Source organism: Lolium perenne, chromosome 4 (assembly GCF_019359855.2).
Source record: "Lolium perenne isolate Kyuss_39 chromosome 4, Kyuss_2.0, whole genome shotgun sequence".
Lineage (NCBI taxonomy): Eukaryota > Viridiplantae > Streptophyta > Magnoliopsida > Poales > Poaceae > Lolium > Lolium perenne.
In genome coordinates this window covers 40,141,249-40,160,068 of record NC_067247.2, presented here as the reverse complement: position 1 = coordinate 40,160,068, position 18,820 = coordinate 40,141,249, and the positions used below count along the sequence as shown (strand labels likewise).

Below are 18,820 nucleotides of genomic sequence, written 5' to 3'. Positions count from 1 at the left end.
CCCGCTCAATTCTTCACATGCATGTTCCAAATGTGCAAGAACAGCAATGATGTTGCACATCAGACCCTTTCTATAACTCAGGAGACACGGAGGCGCCAGAATGAATTCATGGCCTCAAGGAACCACCCTGTTCCTCCTCCCGGACCTGAGATGGAGCCTGTGGTAGCACCTCAGTGGGAGATGCCTCTTCTTACCGATGAGATGCTCCAGAACTTCGACTTCTCCGTGTACGCTCATGGTGCTCTTCCTACTAGGACTGCTCGTGCTCCCACTCCTACCGGTGATGATGATGCGGGTGATGATGATGCACGCGAGAGCTCCTCCTCGCTTGGGTTTGGTCACTACTGATGGGTGCGATAGCATCTTGATACGTCTCCGACGTATCGATAATTTCTTGTGTTCCATGCCACATTATTGATAATATCTACATGTTTTATGCACACTTTATGTCATATTCGTGCATTTTCTGGAACTAACCTATTAACAAGATGCCGAAGTGCCAGTTGCTGTTTTCTGCTGTTTTTGGTTTCAGAAATCCTAGTAACGAAATATTCTCGGAATTGGACGAAATCAACGCCCAGGGTCCTATTTTGCCACGAAGCTTCCAGAAGTCCGAAGAGGAGACGAAAAGGGGCCACGAGGGGGGCACACCCTAGGGCGGCGCGGCCCCCCTTGGCCGCGCGGCCCTGTGGTGTGGGGCCCTCGTGCCGCCTCCTGACCTGCCCTTCCGCCTACTTAAAGCCTCCGTCGCGAAACCCCCTGTACCGAGAGCCACGATACGGAAAACCTTACTGAGACGCCGCCGCCGCCGATCCCATCTCGGGGGATCCAGGAGATCGCCTCCGGCACCCTGCCGGAGAGGGGAATCATCTCCCGGAGGACTCTACGCCGCCATGGTCGCCTCCGGAGTGATGTGTGAGTAGTCTACCCCTGGACTATGGGTCCATAGCAGTAGCTAGATGGTTGTCTTCTCCCCATTGTGCTATCATTGTCGGATCTTGTGAGCTGCCTAACATGATCAAGATCATCTATCTGTAATTCTATATGTTGCGTTTGTTGGGATCCGATGAATAGAGAATACTTGTTATGTTGATTATCAAAGTTATGTCTATGTGTTGTTTATGATCTTGCATGCTCTCCGTTACTAGTAGATGCTCTGGCCAAGTAGATGCTTGTAACTCCAAGAGGGAGTATTTATGCTCGATAGTGGGTTCATGCCTGCATTGACACTTGGGACAAGAATGAAAGTTCTAAGGTTGTGTTGTGCTGTTGCCACTAGGGATAAAACATTGATGCTATGTCTAAGGATGTAGTTGTTGATTACATTACGCACCATACTTAATGCAATTGTCTGTTGCTTTGCAACTTAATACTGGAGGGGGTTCGGATGATAACCTGAAGGTGGACTTTTTAGGCATAGATGCAGTTGGATGGCGGTCTATGTACTTTGTCGTAATGCCAAATTAAATCTCACTATACTCATCATAATATGTATGTGCATGGTCATGCCCTCTTTATTTGTCAATTGCCCAACTGTAATTTGTTCACCCAACATGCTTTTATCTTATGGGAGAGACACCTCTAGTGAACTGTGGACCCCGGTCCAATTCTCTTTACTGAAATACAATCTACTGCAATACCTGTTCTACTGTTTTCTGCAAACAATCATCTTCCACACAATACGGTTAATCCTTTGTTACAGCAAGCCGGTGAGATTGACAACCTCACTGTTTCGTTGGGGCAAAGTACTTTGGTTGTGTTGTGCAGGTTCCACGTTGGCGGAATCTACGGTGTTGCGCCGCACTACATCCCGCCGCCATCAACCTTCAACGTGCTTCTTGGCTCCTCCTGGTTCGATAAACCTTGGTTTCTTTCTGAGGGAAAACTTGCTGCTGTGCGCATCATACCTTCCTCTTGGGGTTCCCAACGAACGTGTGAGTTACACGCCATCAAGCTCTTTTTCTGGCGCCGTTGCCGGGGAGATCAAGACACGCTGCAAGGGGAGTCTCCACTTCTCAATCTCTTTACTTTGTTTTTGTCTTGCTTAGTTTTATTTACTACTTTGTTTGCTGCACTAAATCAAAATACAAAAAATTTAGTTGCTAGTTTTACTTTATTTGCTATCTTGTTTGCTATATCAAAAACAGGAAAAAAAATTAGTTACTTGCATTACTTTATCTAGTTTGCTTTAGTTACTACTGCTGAAATGGGTAATCCTGAAGTTGAAGTTCGTTCATTTAAGAAACAAGGGGGAGAATGTTTAAAAGATGCTTGGTATAGAATCAGTGATGCCCATAATAGGTGCACTAAGAAACACTCCACCACTATCCTACTCAGGAATTTTTTTGTTGGTATCTCTAGCTGGAATAGATATGTTCTTGATTGTCTCGCGGGAGGTAACTTCCTAGGCGCTCCCGCTTTAGAAGCTAGTTGCATTATTGAGAGTTTATTTGGAACACCACCTGTTAATGAAACTAAAATTGAAATCTCTCTTGAGGATGTTATGAAAAAATTGGAAACCATAGAGAAAAAATTTCCGAGTGTAGAAACTAAATTGGAGATGTTACTTGATAAAACTGATGAACTTGATAAATCCTTAGGAGGAATTGATGAAAGAATTAGTGTCCTAGGAACTTGTGTTGTCTATGATGATCAAATCAATAGGATTGGTGAGCTTGAAAAAGCTATGGGAACCTTGGGTTCAACCTTTTCATCTATAAAGTTTAGAGAAAAAGCTTATGTGTGTAAGGAGCAAAAGTTTATGTATGTCTCTAAAGTGCCCAAACCAAAGAAATATTACTATAGGCCTAAAATTGACAAAGCCCTTAGTACCACTACAGATGGGGGAGCTTATGATATCAATGCCTCACCTCTTGATAATACTTGATACACACTTTCTGCGCCTAGCTGAAAGGCGTTAAAGAAAAGCGCTTGTGGGAGACAACCCATGTTTTTACCTACAGTACTTTGTTTTTATTTTGTGTCTTGGAAGTTGTTTACTACTGTAGCAACCTCTCCTTATCTTAGTTTAGTGTTTTATTGTGCCAAGTAAAGTCTTTGATAGAAAAGTAAGTACTAGATTTGGATTACTGCGCAGAAACAGATTTCTTTGCTGTCACGAATCTGGGTCTACCTCCCTGTAGGTAGCTCAGAAAATTAAGCCAATTTACGTGCATGATCCCCAGATATATACGCAACTTTCATTCAATTTTAGCATTTTCATTTGAGCAAGTCTGGTGGCCTAATAAAATTCGTCAATACGAACTGTTCTGTTTTTGACAGATTCTGCCTTTTATTTCGCATTGCCTCTTTTGCTATGTTGGATGAATTTCTTTGATCCATTAATATCCAGTAGCTTTATGCAATGTCCAGAAGTGTTAAGAATGATTGTGTCACCTCTGAATATGTTAATTTTTATTGTCGCTAACCCTCAATGAGTTGTTCTAAGTTTGGTGTGGAGGAAGTTTTCAAGGATCAAGAGAGGAGTATGATGCAACATGATCAAGGAGAGTGAAAGCTCTAAGCTTGGGATGCCCCGGTGGTTCACCCATGCATATATCAAGAAGACTCAAGCGTCTAAGCTTGGGGATGCCCAAGGCATCCCCTTCTTCATCGACAACATTATCAGGTTCCTCCCCTGAAACTATATTTTTATTCCATCACATCTTATGTGCTTTGCTTGGAGCGTCGGTTTGTTTTTGTTTTTGTTTTGTTTGAATAAAATGGATCCTAGCATTCACTTTATGGGAGAGAGACACGCTCCGCTGTAGCATATGGACAAGTATGTCCTTAGGCTTTACTCATAATATTCATGGCGAAGTTTCTTCTTCGTTAAATTGTTATATGGTTGGAATTGGAAAATGATACATGTAGTAATTGCTATTGATGTCTTGGGTAATGTGATACTTGGCAATTGTTGTGCTCATGTTTAAGCTCTTGCATCATATGCTTTGCACCCATTAATGAAGAAATACATAGAGCATGCTAAAATTTGGTTTGCATATTTGGTTTCTCTAAGGACTAGATAATTTCTAGTGTTGAGTTTGAACAACAAGGAAGACGGTGTAGAGTCTTATAATGTTTACAATATGTCTTTTATGTGAGTTTTGCTGCACCGGTTCATCCTTGTGTTTGTTTCAAATAAGCCTTGCTAGCCTAAACCTTGTATCGAGAGGGAATACTTCTCATGCATCCAAAATACTTGAGCCAACCACTATGCCATTTGTGTCCACCATACCTACCTACTACATGGTATTTTCCGCCATTCCAAAGTAAATTGCTTGAGTGCTACCTTTAAAATTCCATCATTCACCTTTGCAATATATAGCTCATGGGACAAATAGCTTAAAAACTATTGTGGTATTGAATATGTAATTATGCACTTTATCTCTTATTAAGTTGCTTGTTGTGCGATAACCATGTTCACTGGGGACGCCATCAACTACTCTTTGTTGAATTTCATGTGAGTTGCTATGCATGTTCGTCTTGTCTGAAGTAAGAGAGATCTACCATCTTATGGTTAAGCATGCATATTGTTAGAGAAGAACATTGGGCCGCTAACTAAAGCCATGATCCATGGTGGAAGTTTCAGTTTTGGACATATATCCTCAATCTCATATGAGAAAATTATTAATTGTTGTTACATGCTTATGCATAAAAGAGGAGTCCATGATCTGTTGTCTATGTTGTCCCGGTATGGATGTCTAAGTTGAGAATAATCAATAGCGAGAAATCCAATGCGAGCTTTCTCCTTAGACCTTTGTACAGGCGGCATAGAGGTACCCCTTTGTGACACTTGGTTAAAACATGTGCATTGCGATGATCCGGTAGTCCAAGCTAATTAGGACAAGGTGCGGGCACTATTAGTACACTATGCATGAGGCTTGCAACTTGTAAGATATAATTTACATGATACATATGCTTTATTACTACCGTTGACAAAATTGTTTCATGTTTTCAAAATCAAAGCTCTAGCACAAATATAGCAATCGATGCTTTTCCTCTATGGAGGACCATTCTTTTACTTTCAATGTTGAGTCAGTTCACCTATTTCTCTCCACCTCAAGAAGCAAACACTTGTGTGAACTGTGCATTGATTCCTACATATTTGCTTATTGCACTTATTATATTACTCTATGTTGACAATTTCCATGAGATATACATGTTATGAGTTGAAAGCAACCGCTGAAACTTAGTCTTCCTTTGTGTTGCTTCAATACTTTTACTTTGAATTATTGCTTTATGAGTTAACTCTTATGCAAGACTTATTGATGCTTGTCTTGAAGTGCTATTCATGAAAAGTCTTTGCTTTATGATTCACTTGTTTACTCATCTCATATACATTGTTTTGATCGCTGCATTCACTACATATGCTTTACAAATAGTATGATCAAGGTTATGATGGCATGTCACTCCAGAAATTATCTGTGTTATCGTTTTACCTGCTCGGGACGAGCAGAACTAAGCTTGGGGATGCTGATACGTCTCCGACGTATCGATAATTTCTTGTGTTCCATGCCACATTATTGATAATATCTACATGTTTTATGCACACTTTATGTCATATTCATGCATTTTCTGGAACTAACCTATTAACAAGATGCCGAAGTGCCAGTTGTTGTTTTCTGCTATTTTTGGTTTCAGAAATCCTAGTAACGAAATATTCTCGGAATTGGACAAAATCAACGCCCAGGGTCCTATTTTGCCACGAAGCTTCCAGAAGTCCGAAGAGGAGACGAAGAGGGGCCACGAGGGGGCCACACCGTAGGGCGGCGCGGCCCCCCTTGGCCGCGCGGCCCTGTGGTGTGGGGCCCTCGTGCCGCCTCCTGACCTGCCCTTCCGCCTACTTAAAGCCTCCGTCGCGAAACCCCCTGTACCGAGAGCCACGATACGGAAAACCCATCGAGACGCCGCCGCCGCCGATCCCATCTCGGGGGATCCAGGAGATAGCCTCCGGCACCCTGCCGGAGAGGGGAATCATCTCCCGGAGGACTCTACGCCGCCATGGTCGCCTCCGGAGTGATGTGTGAGTAGTCTACCCCTGGACTATGGGTCCATAGCAGTAGCTAGATGGTTGTCTTCTCCCCATTGTGCTATCATTGTCGGATCTTGTGAGCTGCCTAACATGATCAAGATCATCTATCTGTAATTCTATATGTTGCGTTTGTTGGGATCCGATGAATAGAGAATACTTGTTATGTTGATTATCAAAGTTATGTCTATGTGTTGTTTATGATCTTGCATGCTCTCCGTTACTAGTAGATGCTCTGGCCAAGTAGATGCTTGTAACTCCAAGAGGGAGTATTTATGCTCGATAGTGGGTTCATGCCTGCATTGACACCGGGACAAGGATGAAAGTTCTAAGGTTGTGTTGTGCTGTTGCCACTAGGGATAAAACATTGATGCTATGTCTAAGGATGTAGTTGTTGATTACATTACGCACCATACTTAATGCAATTGTCTGTTGCTTTGCAACTTAATACTGGAGGGGGTTCGGATGATAACCTGAAGGTGGACTTTTTAGGCATAGATGCAGTTGGATGGCGGTCTATGTACTTTGTCGTAATGCCCAATTAAATCTCACTATACTCATCATAATATGTATGTGCATGGTCATGCCCTCTTTATTTGTCAATTGCCCAACTGTAATTTGTTCACCCAACATGCTTTTATCTTATGGGAGAGACACCTCTAGTGAACTGTGGACCCCGGTCCAATTCTCTTTACTGAAATACAATCTACTGCAATACATGTTCTACTGTTTTCTGCAAACAATCATCTTCCACACAATACGGTTAATCCTTTGTTACAGCAAGCCGGTGAGATTGACAACCTCACTGTTTCGTTGGGGCAAAGTACTTTGGTTGTGTTGTGCAGGTTCCACGTTGGCGCCGGAATCTCTGGTGTTGCGCCGCATTACATCCCGCCGCCATCAACCTTCAACGTGCTTCTTAGCTCCTCCTGGATCGATAAACCTTGGTTTCTTTCTGAGGGAAAACTTGCTGCTGTGCGCATCATACCTTCCTCTTGGGGTTCCCAACGAACGTGTGAGTTACACGCCATCACATCTCTCCTCTTTTCTTCGCCTTTTTGGTGTTTCGATGCCAAAGGGGGAGAAGAGAGTAGAGTCTAGGACCACGGGGTTCTTTGATTGCCACAAGCCATGGGAGTTGCTTTATTTGGATTTTATATGGCTTGTGCTTGTTTACTTTGAGTTTTTCAAGAACCATTTGCTATTTCCAATAATTCATGTATGGATGTGTATGGACGACTATTATGTGTGCTACTCTATGTTAGGATGATTATGTGTGCTATGCTTATATATCTTGATATGCACATCTCCATACCATGCTTGTTTCCTAAAGATATTGGGGGAGCTTCCCATGTTTCACAAATGGTTCACTTTGCATTCAAACGCAAATTCTCCAAGTGCACGCATTATGGGGGAGCTTTCGTAATATCTTATATGGAATCAAGGTTTAGAGCTTATCATAATATCTATTGGTGACTCTAGCTCGGTTTGTCATCGTATACCAAAAAGGGGGAGATTGTAAGGGTATTTCACCCTTATCCATTATTTTGGTAACGATGACACCGTGCTAAAGTATTTGGCCTAATATGTTCTTAAGGATAATCTCAGGTATTAGGCAATGAGGCATAAATGGTGTATCAAAGGAACAAGAAGGCTAAAGGAGACCCCCCACTTCAACAACAATCGAAAAGGGGTCTACAGCAGAAATCCGGTCTGCTGCCCGGTCCAACCGGGCCAGCAACCGGCCTGTCCGGCGCACAGCTCGGTCAACCGGTCGCCAACCGGGGAAGTCCGGCGCACGACCCGGTCGGCCGGTCGCCAACCGGGCTCTTCACCAGAACACAGCAAATCCGGTTGCCGACCGGTCAACCGGCCTACGGACCGGCGAGTCCGGCGCACAGCCCGGTCGACCGGTCGCCAACCGGGCGCCAACCGGAGGAGCTCCAGGACCAGCAAAAGGCGTCCGGTCACTGGTCCGGTCTGACCGGCCTCACCACCGGGCTGTCCGGTCTGTGGCCCGGTCAAACCGGGTTTCTCGAGGAAAATGCTGAGGTGGCAAGTGACCAACGGCCATATTTCGAAGAACACTATAAATAGGCCTTCTCCTACCTCTGAACAGTTAGGCACTACACTACAAGCTGTTCTTGAGCTCTCTCTCTCTTACTCCATTGCTAGAAACACCAAAAGCCTCAGATTTCCCTCCTCCTCCACCCAAACTCAAATCCCTCCGGGGAATCGTTAGAGGAGGACCCGATCTACCGTTCTACCAAGCCAAATCTCATTCCCCCTTGTATTCATTGAGAAGCTTGCTTCCTAGGGTTCCTTGGAAACCCTAGGTGGGCAAGAGGAGTCCGGAAGCATCCGGGCTGTGGATTTGCTCCGGGCAAGATTGTGAAGGTTTGGAGGCTACCTCAAAGTCTACCACAAGTGAGTGAGCTATTCCTTCGTGGGATAGGCTCCGGAGAATAGGGTGAGCCTTCGTGGCGCGGGGAATCCTTCGTGGGACCTCCACTCCTCCAAACGTGACGTACCTTGTTGCAAAGCAAGGGAACACGGGAATACATCCTCGTCTCCGCGTGCTATCGGTTATCTCTAAACCGAACTCCTTACTTGTGATTTAACTGCCTGTGAGAGCCTTCGTGCTTGAGTTAGTTGTATCCTCATATAGGTTGCCTCACCTAGTTTGCATTAGGCTCACCTTTATATTCCGCAAAGCCTAATATTGCAAAGAAAGAATTAAAATCTGTAGAAACCTATTCACCCCCCCCCTCTAGGTTTACCATCTCTATACTTTCACAATAGTTAACTTCATAATCTACAAGAGATCATAACCATAGCCTACGCCAAGTACTAACACGGATGCACACACTGTCACCATTACACCGTGCAGGAGGAATAAAACTACTTTAATAACATCACTAGAGTAGCACATAGATAAATTGTGATACAAAACACATTGCAATCATAAAGAGATATAAATAAGCACTTCACTATGCCATTCATAATAGTGAATAAGTATTCTGTGAAATATAGCCTAAGAGACCCACACGGTGCACACACTGTCACCTTTACACACGTGGGACAAGGAGTCTCCGGAGATCACATAAGTAAAACCCACTTGACTAGCATAATGACATCTAGATTACAAGCATCATCATATGAATCTCAATCATGTAAGGCAGCTCATGAGATTATTGTATTGAAGCACATAGGAGAGAGATGAACCACATATCTACCGGTACAGCCCCGAGCCTCGATGGAGAACTACTCCCTCCTCATGGGAGACAGCTGCGGTGATGAAGATGGCGGTGGTGTCGATGGAGGAGCCTTCCGGGGGCACTTCCCCGTCCCGGCGGCGTGCCGGAACAGAGACTCCTGTCCCCCAGATCTTGGCTTCGCGATGGCGGCGGCTCTGGAAGGTTTCTCGTACCGTGGCTTTTCCGTCTCGAGGTTTTAGGTCCAGGGGCTTTATATAGGCGAAGAGGCGGCGTCAGAAGGTCGAAGGGGCGCCGACACTATAGGGCGGCGCGGCCAGGGCCTGGGCCGCGCCGGCCTATGGTCTGGGTGGCCTGTGGCCCCCCTCTGGTCCTTCCCGGGTGTTCTGGAAGCTTCGTGGAAAAATAGGATGCTGGGCATTGATTTCGTCCGATTCCGAGAATATTTCGTTACTAGGATTTCTGAAACCAAAAACAGCAGAAAACAACAACTGGCCTTTCGGCATCTCGTCAATAGGTTAGTTCCAGAAAATGCACGAATATGACATAAAGTGTGCATAAAACATGTAGATATCATCAATAATGTGGCATGGAACACAAGAAATTATCGATACGTCGGAGACGTATCACCGCACGGCGGCTTCAACCCCAACAACCTCTACTCCCCGGCGTACGAGCAGCGCGAGCCAGGACCCGGTCCGGACGGCGACCCTTTCACCGGCCGCAGGGGTCCGCTCGAATACGACGGCGCCGGTGCTGAGGAGGACGACGGGGTTGAGGAGGAGGACGACGAGGAAGAGGACGGGGTGGAGGACGACGAGGAGGACGACGATGAGGACGAAGAGGGCGGCGAGGAAGAGGACGACGAGGGTGCCGGTGACGATGATCTCGTGGAGGTAGACGCGGACGGCGTGAGGACGAAGAAGAAGAAGAAGAAGGCGTCGGGCACACGAGGCCCGAAGTGGACGCCTCTGGAAGATCTTTGTCTGTGCGAGTCGTGGGCGACGGTGAGCCATGACTCCATCATCGGAGCCAACCAAAAAAGCGGGAAGTATTGGGCGAGGATCAAGGCCGAGTTCGATGAGCGCAAGCTGATCAACAGCGACTACCAGAAAGTGCCAATGAAGAGGAGCCAGAAGGCAATGTCGACGCGATGGGCCATCATCCAGGCGTCGGTGAACTCCTTCCATGGGTACCATCATGACTTAGAGACCAGAGGCGACAGCGGCGCCGACGTCGCCCAACTGGTACGACTCTTTCTTCCATAATCCGTAGCGCCTACATTGTGTTCGATGAAATGACTATGCTTCCTTTGGTTAGTTTGATAGGGCCATGGATTTGTACGCGAAGAACTCGGAAGGTCACAAGTCTTTCGTGCTCATGCATTGCTATGGCAAGCTCAAAATGAATGAGAAATGGTGGTTGACGCGCTTGTCGCTGTCCAAGGGAAAGGACGCCATTGATCTGGACGCGCCGCTGGCAACTTCGACATGGCGTCCTACTGGCAACAAGGCTGCCAAGGCCGCCTTGGCCGACGCTGCGTCGTCTGAGAAGACGCAGGCGTCGATCACGAAATACCTCGCCGACGTCTCCTCGACCTTTATCTCCTGCGCCAAGAAGGCCGACCAAAGGTGGGCCGAGCTGCTCAAGAGGCAAGAGGAGAAGCTGGAGCTCAAGAAACGCAGGGACGACATGTCCCTGCTGAGAACGTCGATAGAGGGAATGTCTCCCCGGACGCGAGCGGCGCACAACTTCTTCAAAGGCCAGATCCTCGACGACATCGAAGCCAAAATGGCGGCGGCGGACGCGGCGGCCCTGGCAGCGGCATCGGCGGCAGCGGCAGCGCAGCAAGAGCAGGCTGACGCGTCTTCTACTGCTACACCTACGTCGGCCTCTGCGTCGGCGACGGAGCAGACGCACCATGCACGGTAACAGGCAGATCGCGACGAGGTCATCGTGCTCGACGGGCCTGCATCGACTCAGGATACGACGCCGTCGCCCAACCCCTTCTTCTAATTTGCATGCACCATCGGTCTGTAATATGATCGCACGCCCAGTACTTTGATCGCCGCTACTCTGATCGCGACGAATCGGCGGGAACGATCTCTTTTGAATGCATCTATTTGAATTTCTGATTGGAGGCGGCGTTTGGGGGACGCGGCTGGAGAGCGACGTCCCCCAACCGCGACACGAACAAAACACGTCCCTCAAACGCTCGATCCGGCGCGGTTTGGGGGACGGTTTGGGGGACGCGACTGGAGATGCTCTAAGCCACAAAGAACTGGATTCGTGTGTACTGGAGAAAAGCCAGGGTACCCCAGCTTCCGGCAGCTTCCCGAGTTCCAGCGAAGCGGTATGTGCTGTTGCCCCTACTGTTTCCAGTATTTTACAGGTAAATGCCACCGAGCTGGATTGCTGTTGACCGAACAGGCCACCTGCCCACGCACGCTTGCAACAGGCCAGAGCAAACTCCCATTTTTCTTTTCCTCTCCCACAGATACCAAGCGCTAGCGCTAGGGTTCCTCCAACGCCGCCGCCCCTAACCGGTCCGGCCGCCGCCCGCCCGCCCGCCTCCTGGCCCCCGATGCTCGCCCGCCTCCCGGCCCTGTTGCCCGCCCCCATCCATCCCATGGAGGAGGTCTAGCCCCGAGCCACCCCCGCGCATCGTCGTCCCCATCGAGCGGAGCTCGAGCTCGTACGAGGGGCTCCCTCGTCTGCTGTTGCCGTCGGATGGCAGGGCCTCGCCTGGCCATCTCGCGTCCCTGCTCCATGGACGGGATGCTAACGGCCAGGACCTGTCGCGCGTGAGCGTCTCCAACCTCCTCACGTCCATCAATCTGCTGGTCTGATTGAAGTCACGACCAGAATCAAGATTCAGTTTGCTGGTTTACTCAGATACATTAGCCAGCTACCATATCCATTTTCCATCCAGGGGTAGTTTGGATTCTTCATCGTACCACTCACAAAAGAAGCTGAGACAAGACCAGCCGAAAAGAACTCGATGTAGTTTTATGTGGAGCTTCTTTCCACGGCCGTTTATTTAGACAGCTCAAGCTAGAGCAGTTTCTGCACAAGCTGAAGCTAAAAAGAACTGGGCCTAAAATTGATCCAATTGTCACTGAATTGTTTTTAGGAAACAACTTAAAAGTTTCAGGCATCATTTGTACATTTCCTGTATTAATTCAACTACAATATGAGAGTATTAGATTAGATTTACTAAATATGAACTGTGTCACAGGAAACTGACAATAATCGGAGCAACATGATCTTATATAACAAGATTATAATCTTCAAACGGGCACTCAGGTAAGTGCAATTAACTAAAGTGGTCATGGAGACATATCGGCGTCGCAACGGGGTAGCAGGCCCTTGTCTTGGAGGCTTGTGACAGTTTCGTAGAGACACTGGCTCGCGGTCGTGAAGCCGACGCCGAGCTCCCTGATCCTACGGCTGCTGAACCGGCATCCCTTCTTCATCTCGCCCGTTTCATCCTTGCATATTGTGGGAACGGGGTACTCTGGGAAGAACTTGGCGAGTATGCGACACACCTCGGCGCGGTGCAGCGTGCGGCCGGCACAGAGGTACCGGCCACTCGCGGCGGGCGCCTCATATACACGCGCATGTGCGTCAGCGACGTCTCGGACGTGTGCGTACGCCTGAGCCGCGTTAGCGTACGTTTGCACGGAGCCGTCGAGGTACTTGACGATATGCCAGGTGCTGGCGTTCACCGACGCCTGCAGAAGAGGGCCCAACACCAGAGACGGGTTCACCACAACGAGGTCGAGGTTTCTCTGCTTGGCGAGCTCCCACGCTGCCTGCTCCGCAACCGTCTTGGCGTAGCAGTACCAGTTCTGCATCCATTGCAATTGTATATCCACTTGTGAGATGCAGGTCGTCGTCGAGATAGTGCTTCCAACAAAGTAAGAGTAGGTTATGCTAACCTTGGTATTCTTGCAGAACTCAAGGTCGCTCCAGCATGTCTCGTCGGCCTCCTCGTCGAGGCTACGGCTAGGATCCATATACACGGCGCCGATCGACGATGTCATCACCACACGCCGGACGCCGCCCGCGTCCGCCGCAGCATTGATCACATTCCTTGTCCCGGTCACTGCCGGCTCGATCATTTGCTCCTGCATGCGTACAAGAAACTTTGTCAACCGACGTACATTTGATAGCCAGCTAGTACGGGCAACAATGGCTGGAGGAGTAAGTAAGGTACCGGGTCATCGGTGACGGGGCAGGCGGTGTGGAAGACGCCCTCGCATCCGCGGAATGCGGCGGCGATACTCTCCTTGTCGAGCAGGTCCACCCGGAAGAGGGTCAGCCGTTCCGCCGCACCTTCAAGGGCTCTCAGGTGCGCATTCTTCGCGACATCATCTGAAATTACATACAACACAAAGTTAACTTCAGGCATGTGCAAAATCTAGGAGGAGCTTCACGAGCCATGACGTGCTCCACTTACCAGGGTTCCGGACCGTGCCGTGGATGGTGTAGCCCTTCTCCAGGAGGAGCTTCACCAGCCATGACGCGATGAAGCCACTGGCGCCGGTCACGCAAACTGTGCGTCCGCGGCCACTGGCAATGCAGTTTGCTTTGTTGACATGATCAACACCCATGTCTCTGTTGTTTGCAGGCTTGCAGCGAATTTGTATATCAGCTAGGAGTTGCAATGGGGGACAGAAGCTACTACGAGTTTGTATGAATTTCAAGTTTCAAGTTGCAGACAAGCTGTGTACTGAAGAGAAGAAGGGGCTTTTGGCCGTATATATAGCCAGGATGACGCGTTTTCCAGAGTTAAGTCATCTACTTATCTGGATCAACTGCAAATTATGTACGCGTTTCCCAGAGTTGAGTCATCACTTATCAGAGCGTGGTACTGGCACTGCAGTTCCCATCTAAAGAAAATGTGGTTGGTCGTGCAGGTGTACAATAAACTATCATACCCACACGAGTATCATATGCTCAGTATAATTGCAAGTACTAGTATATAGCATATTTTCAAAACAAAACTGACTGGTCAAACCAGGTTTCATTATTTATAAAGCAACTAGACGCAGCTTGGATTAATAAAGAAGGTGCAACTTCAACCGAAGCACGTACATGCATATATATATTCACATTATTTAGTTCAATATGTGTATAGATTACGGGAAGGCTGGTGGTGTGTATCAGAATACGAGAAGAAAGATTCCCTTCCGTGGATTGCAAGCTGCACGATTTCACACCAGTTTGACATCGACGAAACTAGCATACCGATCTTTTAGTTTCTGCCAAGTATCGAGTTTTTTTTTTAAGTTGTCTGAGATTGTCCAACATTTCAGATTTCTAAGGATTTTGATAAACGTCCACCATGTCCATACTCCATACTGGACATTCATCGCCGGCCGATTTTCCATAACTTATTTTCCATAACTGTTGGCAAGCATATTTACGATCTGTGATTTTAAATTGCTCGATGACTAAGTCGTTGCCAAAAATAATTTATGGAAAACCATCCGCAGAACTATCACACATGGGTTTTTTCTGAGTGAACCCTGTGATACAACATTTTTCGAAACAAGCAAAAAGGCTTGCCATTTTCATTACTAATTAAGAAGAAGAGGGTTGACTAGTTAAAAATTGGGAAACTAGCCTAAAACCGGTAAAAACACACTGAGTAAAGGTCATGGAATAAGACAATCGCGAGGGCGCACACAGCCACCCTGGCTACCAACACAAACTGCACATACAATGTCGAAAACGAGGGCCGTCGTCGAGGTTGAACATCAGTATCATTATCATCACTCCAGTGAATCCAATTTCAGAGAAAGCCACTCTAGAAGAACTCGCAACAGCGGCATCGTGAAGCCCATGTTTGCCTAGGCTAAACAGATGACCCTTCACGTAGGAACAGGAAGCACTGGTTCTGATAGGGAGCTCCGAGGAGCGCATGTGTGGGACCTATTGTCATGGTATGTTGACACGTACACCATAGGTGGTACCTTACGGCATAGAGAGAAGTAGGGTGATAGGTGGGTGGATGTCTAGGATCATGATACACACGGGTTACCAAGGTTCAATATCCATCGTGTTGGCGGATTTCTACTCCGGCTATAAATCACTATATGGCAACAAGTACATAGGTTACAATAATGTTGATCGTTGATTGTATCATGCCCTAAGGGCTACATGGGCCCCAACTTATACAGTAAATTGGGACTAGGGTTTGATAACCCTTAACCAACTATGCTATATAATCCTAAGGTCGCACACCGGCAAGTTCGTGTACTCCAAGTCTCTATCTAGGAATCCTCTAGCCGGTCGGGACTTCGTATTGGTCCTTGGCATATGGGCTAACCTGTAGGCCCCAAAGACCATATCTCCTTAGGGCCACCCCGGTCCAATAGTATATGACCCCATCACGTCTATACCCATTTAGTATGTCCACAAGAGTAAGCCCCACACACTCCAAAAATCTTAACCATCTTAGCGATGTACTTGAGGTGTGTCCGCCTTAGCTGTGTTGATTTAGGCGGCAACAATATCTTGAAGGGTTCCTGAAAAAATAAAGAATGACAAATCAGGGTTAATTTTAACTTGAAATCTTCAAATCTTTCGTATCCCAAATGCTTGCCGAAGAAATGTGTGCAGAGGTCATCGACGAATATTCCATTCACGCATCGCTGCAAACATCATCCGTTGCCGGTGGATGTTGTGACATTTCAAAGGCCTTAGTCCACCCCGCATAGCGACTACATGATGATGTTTGCAAGTGCATATGACATATGTAGCTAGTATCAAAAAGTAAGAGTATCGATATTTGGTAAGATTTAATTGTCTTTTGCTACTTTCACTTAGATGTATCTGCAAGTTATTCTTGATCCAAAAATTGCAAGTTATTCTTTATCCAAAAAAGTGAACTGAAAGTGTTTGTTGTTGTTGAGTTGTGAACAAACTAGTAGGTAGCTATAAACCTATGACATTATATACTTGTGAGAAACGGATTGTGATTTTTGTTAGTCAAATCTTACAGGCGTGTGCATCTGGTTTCAATGTACCACCCAATGCTTAGTTTGTGTTGAACTTCCCGAGCTAAGGACTTTGAAATTGGTAATTCAAATTTTCATTTATTATCATTTCCCACCTAATTTTAATTATCGTTATACAAAATATAAGTTGGTGCGAATTCTATGGAATCGTGCGCCAAAACGCACATCTAAATCTAGTAGTATTTGAAGTACAGTTTATATGAATGGCATCATGAACCACAACTAATTGTGTTGTCCATTGGTCGAAATGTTCTTGTTGGGCATGTTCTTGTTTCCATACTGAGTTTATTAAGGTGGGTTGAAATCCGCGGGACATCGATCGTTGTGAGGTCCTGGAGGCGGGGAGGCGCAAGCGAGCGCCGAAGCGCTCGCCATCAGGCGGGCATATGAGATGTCGGCCCCGGCGGTAGTTCACCACACAGCGTGATGTGGGCATTACCCTTCGGGTAATCAACATTAAGCTACCTACTCCAGCCCAACTAGAGTCCCATGAAGATTGCCCAACATCTGAGGTGGGCCTATGCGTTGGTGCTGGAGAAGGAGACTCCTCCGAAGAAGGATTCTTGATGAACAAGGCAAGAAGATGCAATACAATGAAAGATTAGGATAGATCTCTTTGTACCTTAGTCGAGTCCGGACAGATCTTTTGGGACCTGGCCTGCTATATAAAGGCCAGGAGAGAGTCTACTGAGACACAACTTACACACATAGAACCACCGCAAGATCAGAACTAGAGCATAGAACCCTTGCCTCTTGGCGAGACCACCACCATAGCCCATGGGCTACCCCATTGTAACTCGATATATTCTCGATAATCAAGATCAGACAAGCAGGAAATAAGGGTGTTACCTCATCGAGGGTTCCGAACCTGGGTAAATCTCTCTCCCCGTTTGTTTGGTTACTGATGTCCCGTGCTAACCTGCAGGATTCCGTCAACCCTAAGCCCCTCATGGTGGGCATTGCCGGGGAGCACCCCCGACAATTGGCACCGTCTGTGGGAATCATGTCGACACAACGCACATCATCGGCTGCTCCAGTAACATCGGCTGCGTTCTTGCTAACGTCACCAACACCTTCAGACTCAACGGACCCGGTCCCCTGCGGATCCTTCGAGTTTACTCCACGCAAAAATGTGTAGCGTATAACTCCTTCGGAGTTATGCAGCGACATGGACACAACGTTTGGCGGTGTTCACTTTATCGTCGACTCCGGAGGTTTCCTTCGACTTCCGGGCTAAGGTGCGCCAGGCTCAGAAAGGACTTCAATCCCAACAATCGATGTTCCACCACTAGACGCGGGGGGATTCACCATACTTGATCGACAACAGCGACATAAGCATCCAGAGAAATCTTGGTGGCATTGGGAGCAGGCAGGAACGCCGGAAGAGGAGAAGGGATCTTCGTTACGAGGCAATTGACCAAGCTGCAAGCCGTCCTTATCAGCATTGCGAAGGATGCTACCGCGCGCAATTAGCCAGAAGTCGTGGCCGACATGATCGCCTCTTTCGGGTGCCTTACCTTCCAGCAGCAGAGCAACTTGTTGCCCCATGTTACTTGCATGCTTACGTCGACCCGAAGGACAATATCGAGAAGGTATCGCATCTTCTCAAGGACTATCGGCAGTTCCTCGATATTCAGATGTTGTGTGAGGAGTTAAGATCTAATTCAGAAGTAATGGAATATCCGTACGTACCAACTGACGATGTCTACGTACCTGCCGAAGTTTACCCCATTTCCGACGATATCTATGTACCTGCCGAAGTTTACCCTGTCCCTCGAGGGCATGTGAACATAATTCACAAAGCTAGTTTTTCAAAGAGAGAAGCCAAGAAATTTTTGCGGAAGATAAAGCTTGCAGAAGTGGCTATGGCAACTTTGCCCGAATATATCGATTGGTCAAACCAAAGCATCCAGTTTAGCAGAGCAGATCATCCGACAGTCGTGCCAAGGCCTGGTGTAATAACCCAGAACATAGGAACATCGAAGGGTAGATTTAGAATTGGGATGTGCATTTCATCGCAAAACGAGGGAAATTTCCGTACCTTATTACATAAAAACCTAAGAGGTATCGAGGTTCTCTCTCATTGCAATTAGGGTTAGGCAATGTGAGGTTAAGAATTTTGACATGATCTCTTTTTTAACTTGTTGATTTTGGGAGATGATTTGAATTGACAATTCATATTTGAATTCAAACAAACAAATAATAAGTAAACAAGAATATAAATGAATTATGAATTCATAATTCAAATCACTTTATAAATCCAAATCACAATATTTATACACAAATAATTCATAAGTAAATGATACATTTACAAATTAGCTCATAAGCAAAACTTGAGCTTTATTGATCATACACACACATACATTGTCTTTACAATATTTATCATACAAGAATTTGATGAATAATAAACAAAATAAAAAGAAGATTACAAGAATTTGAATCTATGTGAAAACCTAAACTAAGTGTCTTGGAAGGAATTGTTAGTTATCTTTTGTACGTCATGCCTTATAGCAGGGCATGACCTCTGAATAAGAGAGGTTGTTGTA

General features: G+C 46.6%; 1 protein-coding gene across 1 annotated transcript; it reads right to left on the bottom strand.

Annotated features, from left to right (window-relative positions):
- Positions 1 to 12,394: 12,394 nt before the first annotated feature.
- LOC127292248 (cinnamoyl-CoA reductase 1-like) lies at positions 12,395 to 13,985 on the bottom strand. Its single transcript, XM_071818569.1, has 4 exons — positions 13,709 to 13,985; positions 13,466 to 13,623; positions 13,188 to 13,376; positions 12,395 to 13,097 (listed from the first exon to the last, which is right to left on the bottom strand). Exons 1-4 carry the CDS (start codon positions 13,860 to 13,862, stop codon positions 12,576 to 12,578), a joined length of 1,023 nt encoding a protein of 340 aa, XP_071674670.1. The 5' UTR covers positions 13,863 to 13,985; the 3' UTR covers positions 12,395 to 12,575.
- Between the last annotated feature and the right edge of the window lie 4,835 nt (positions 13,986 to 18,820).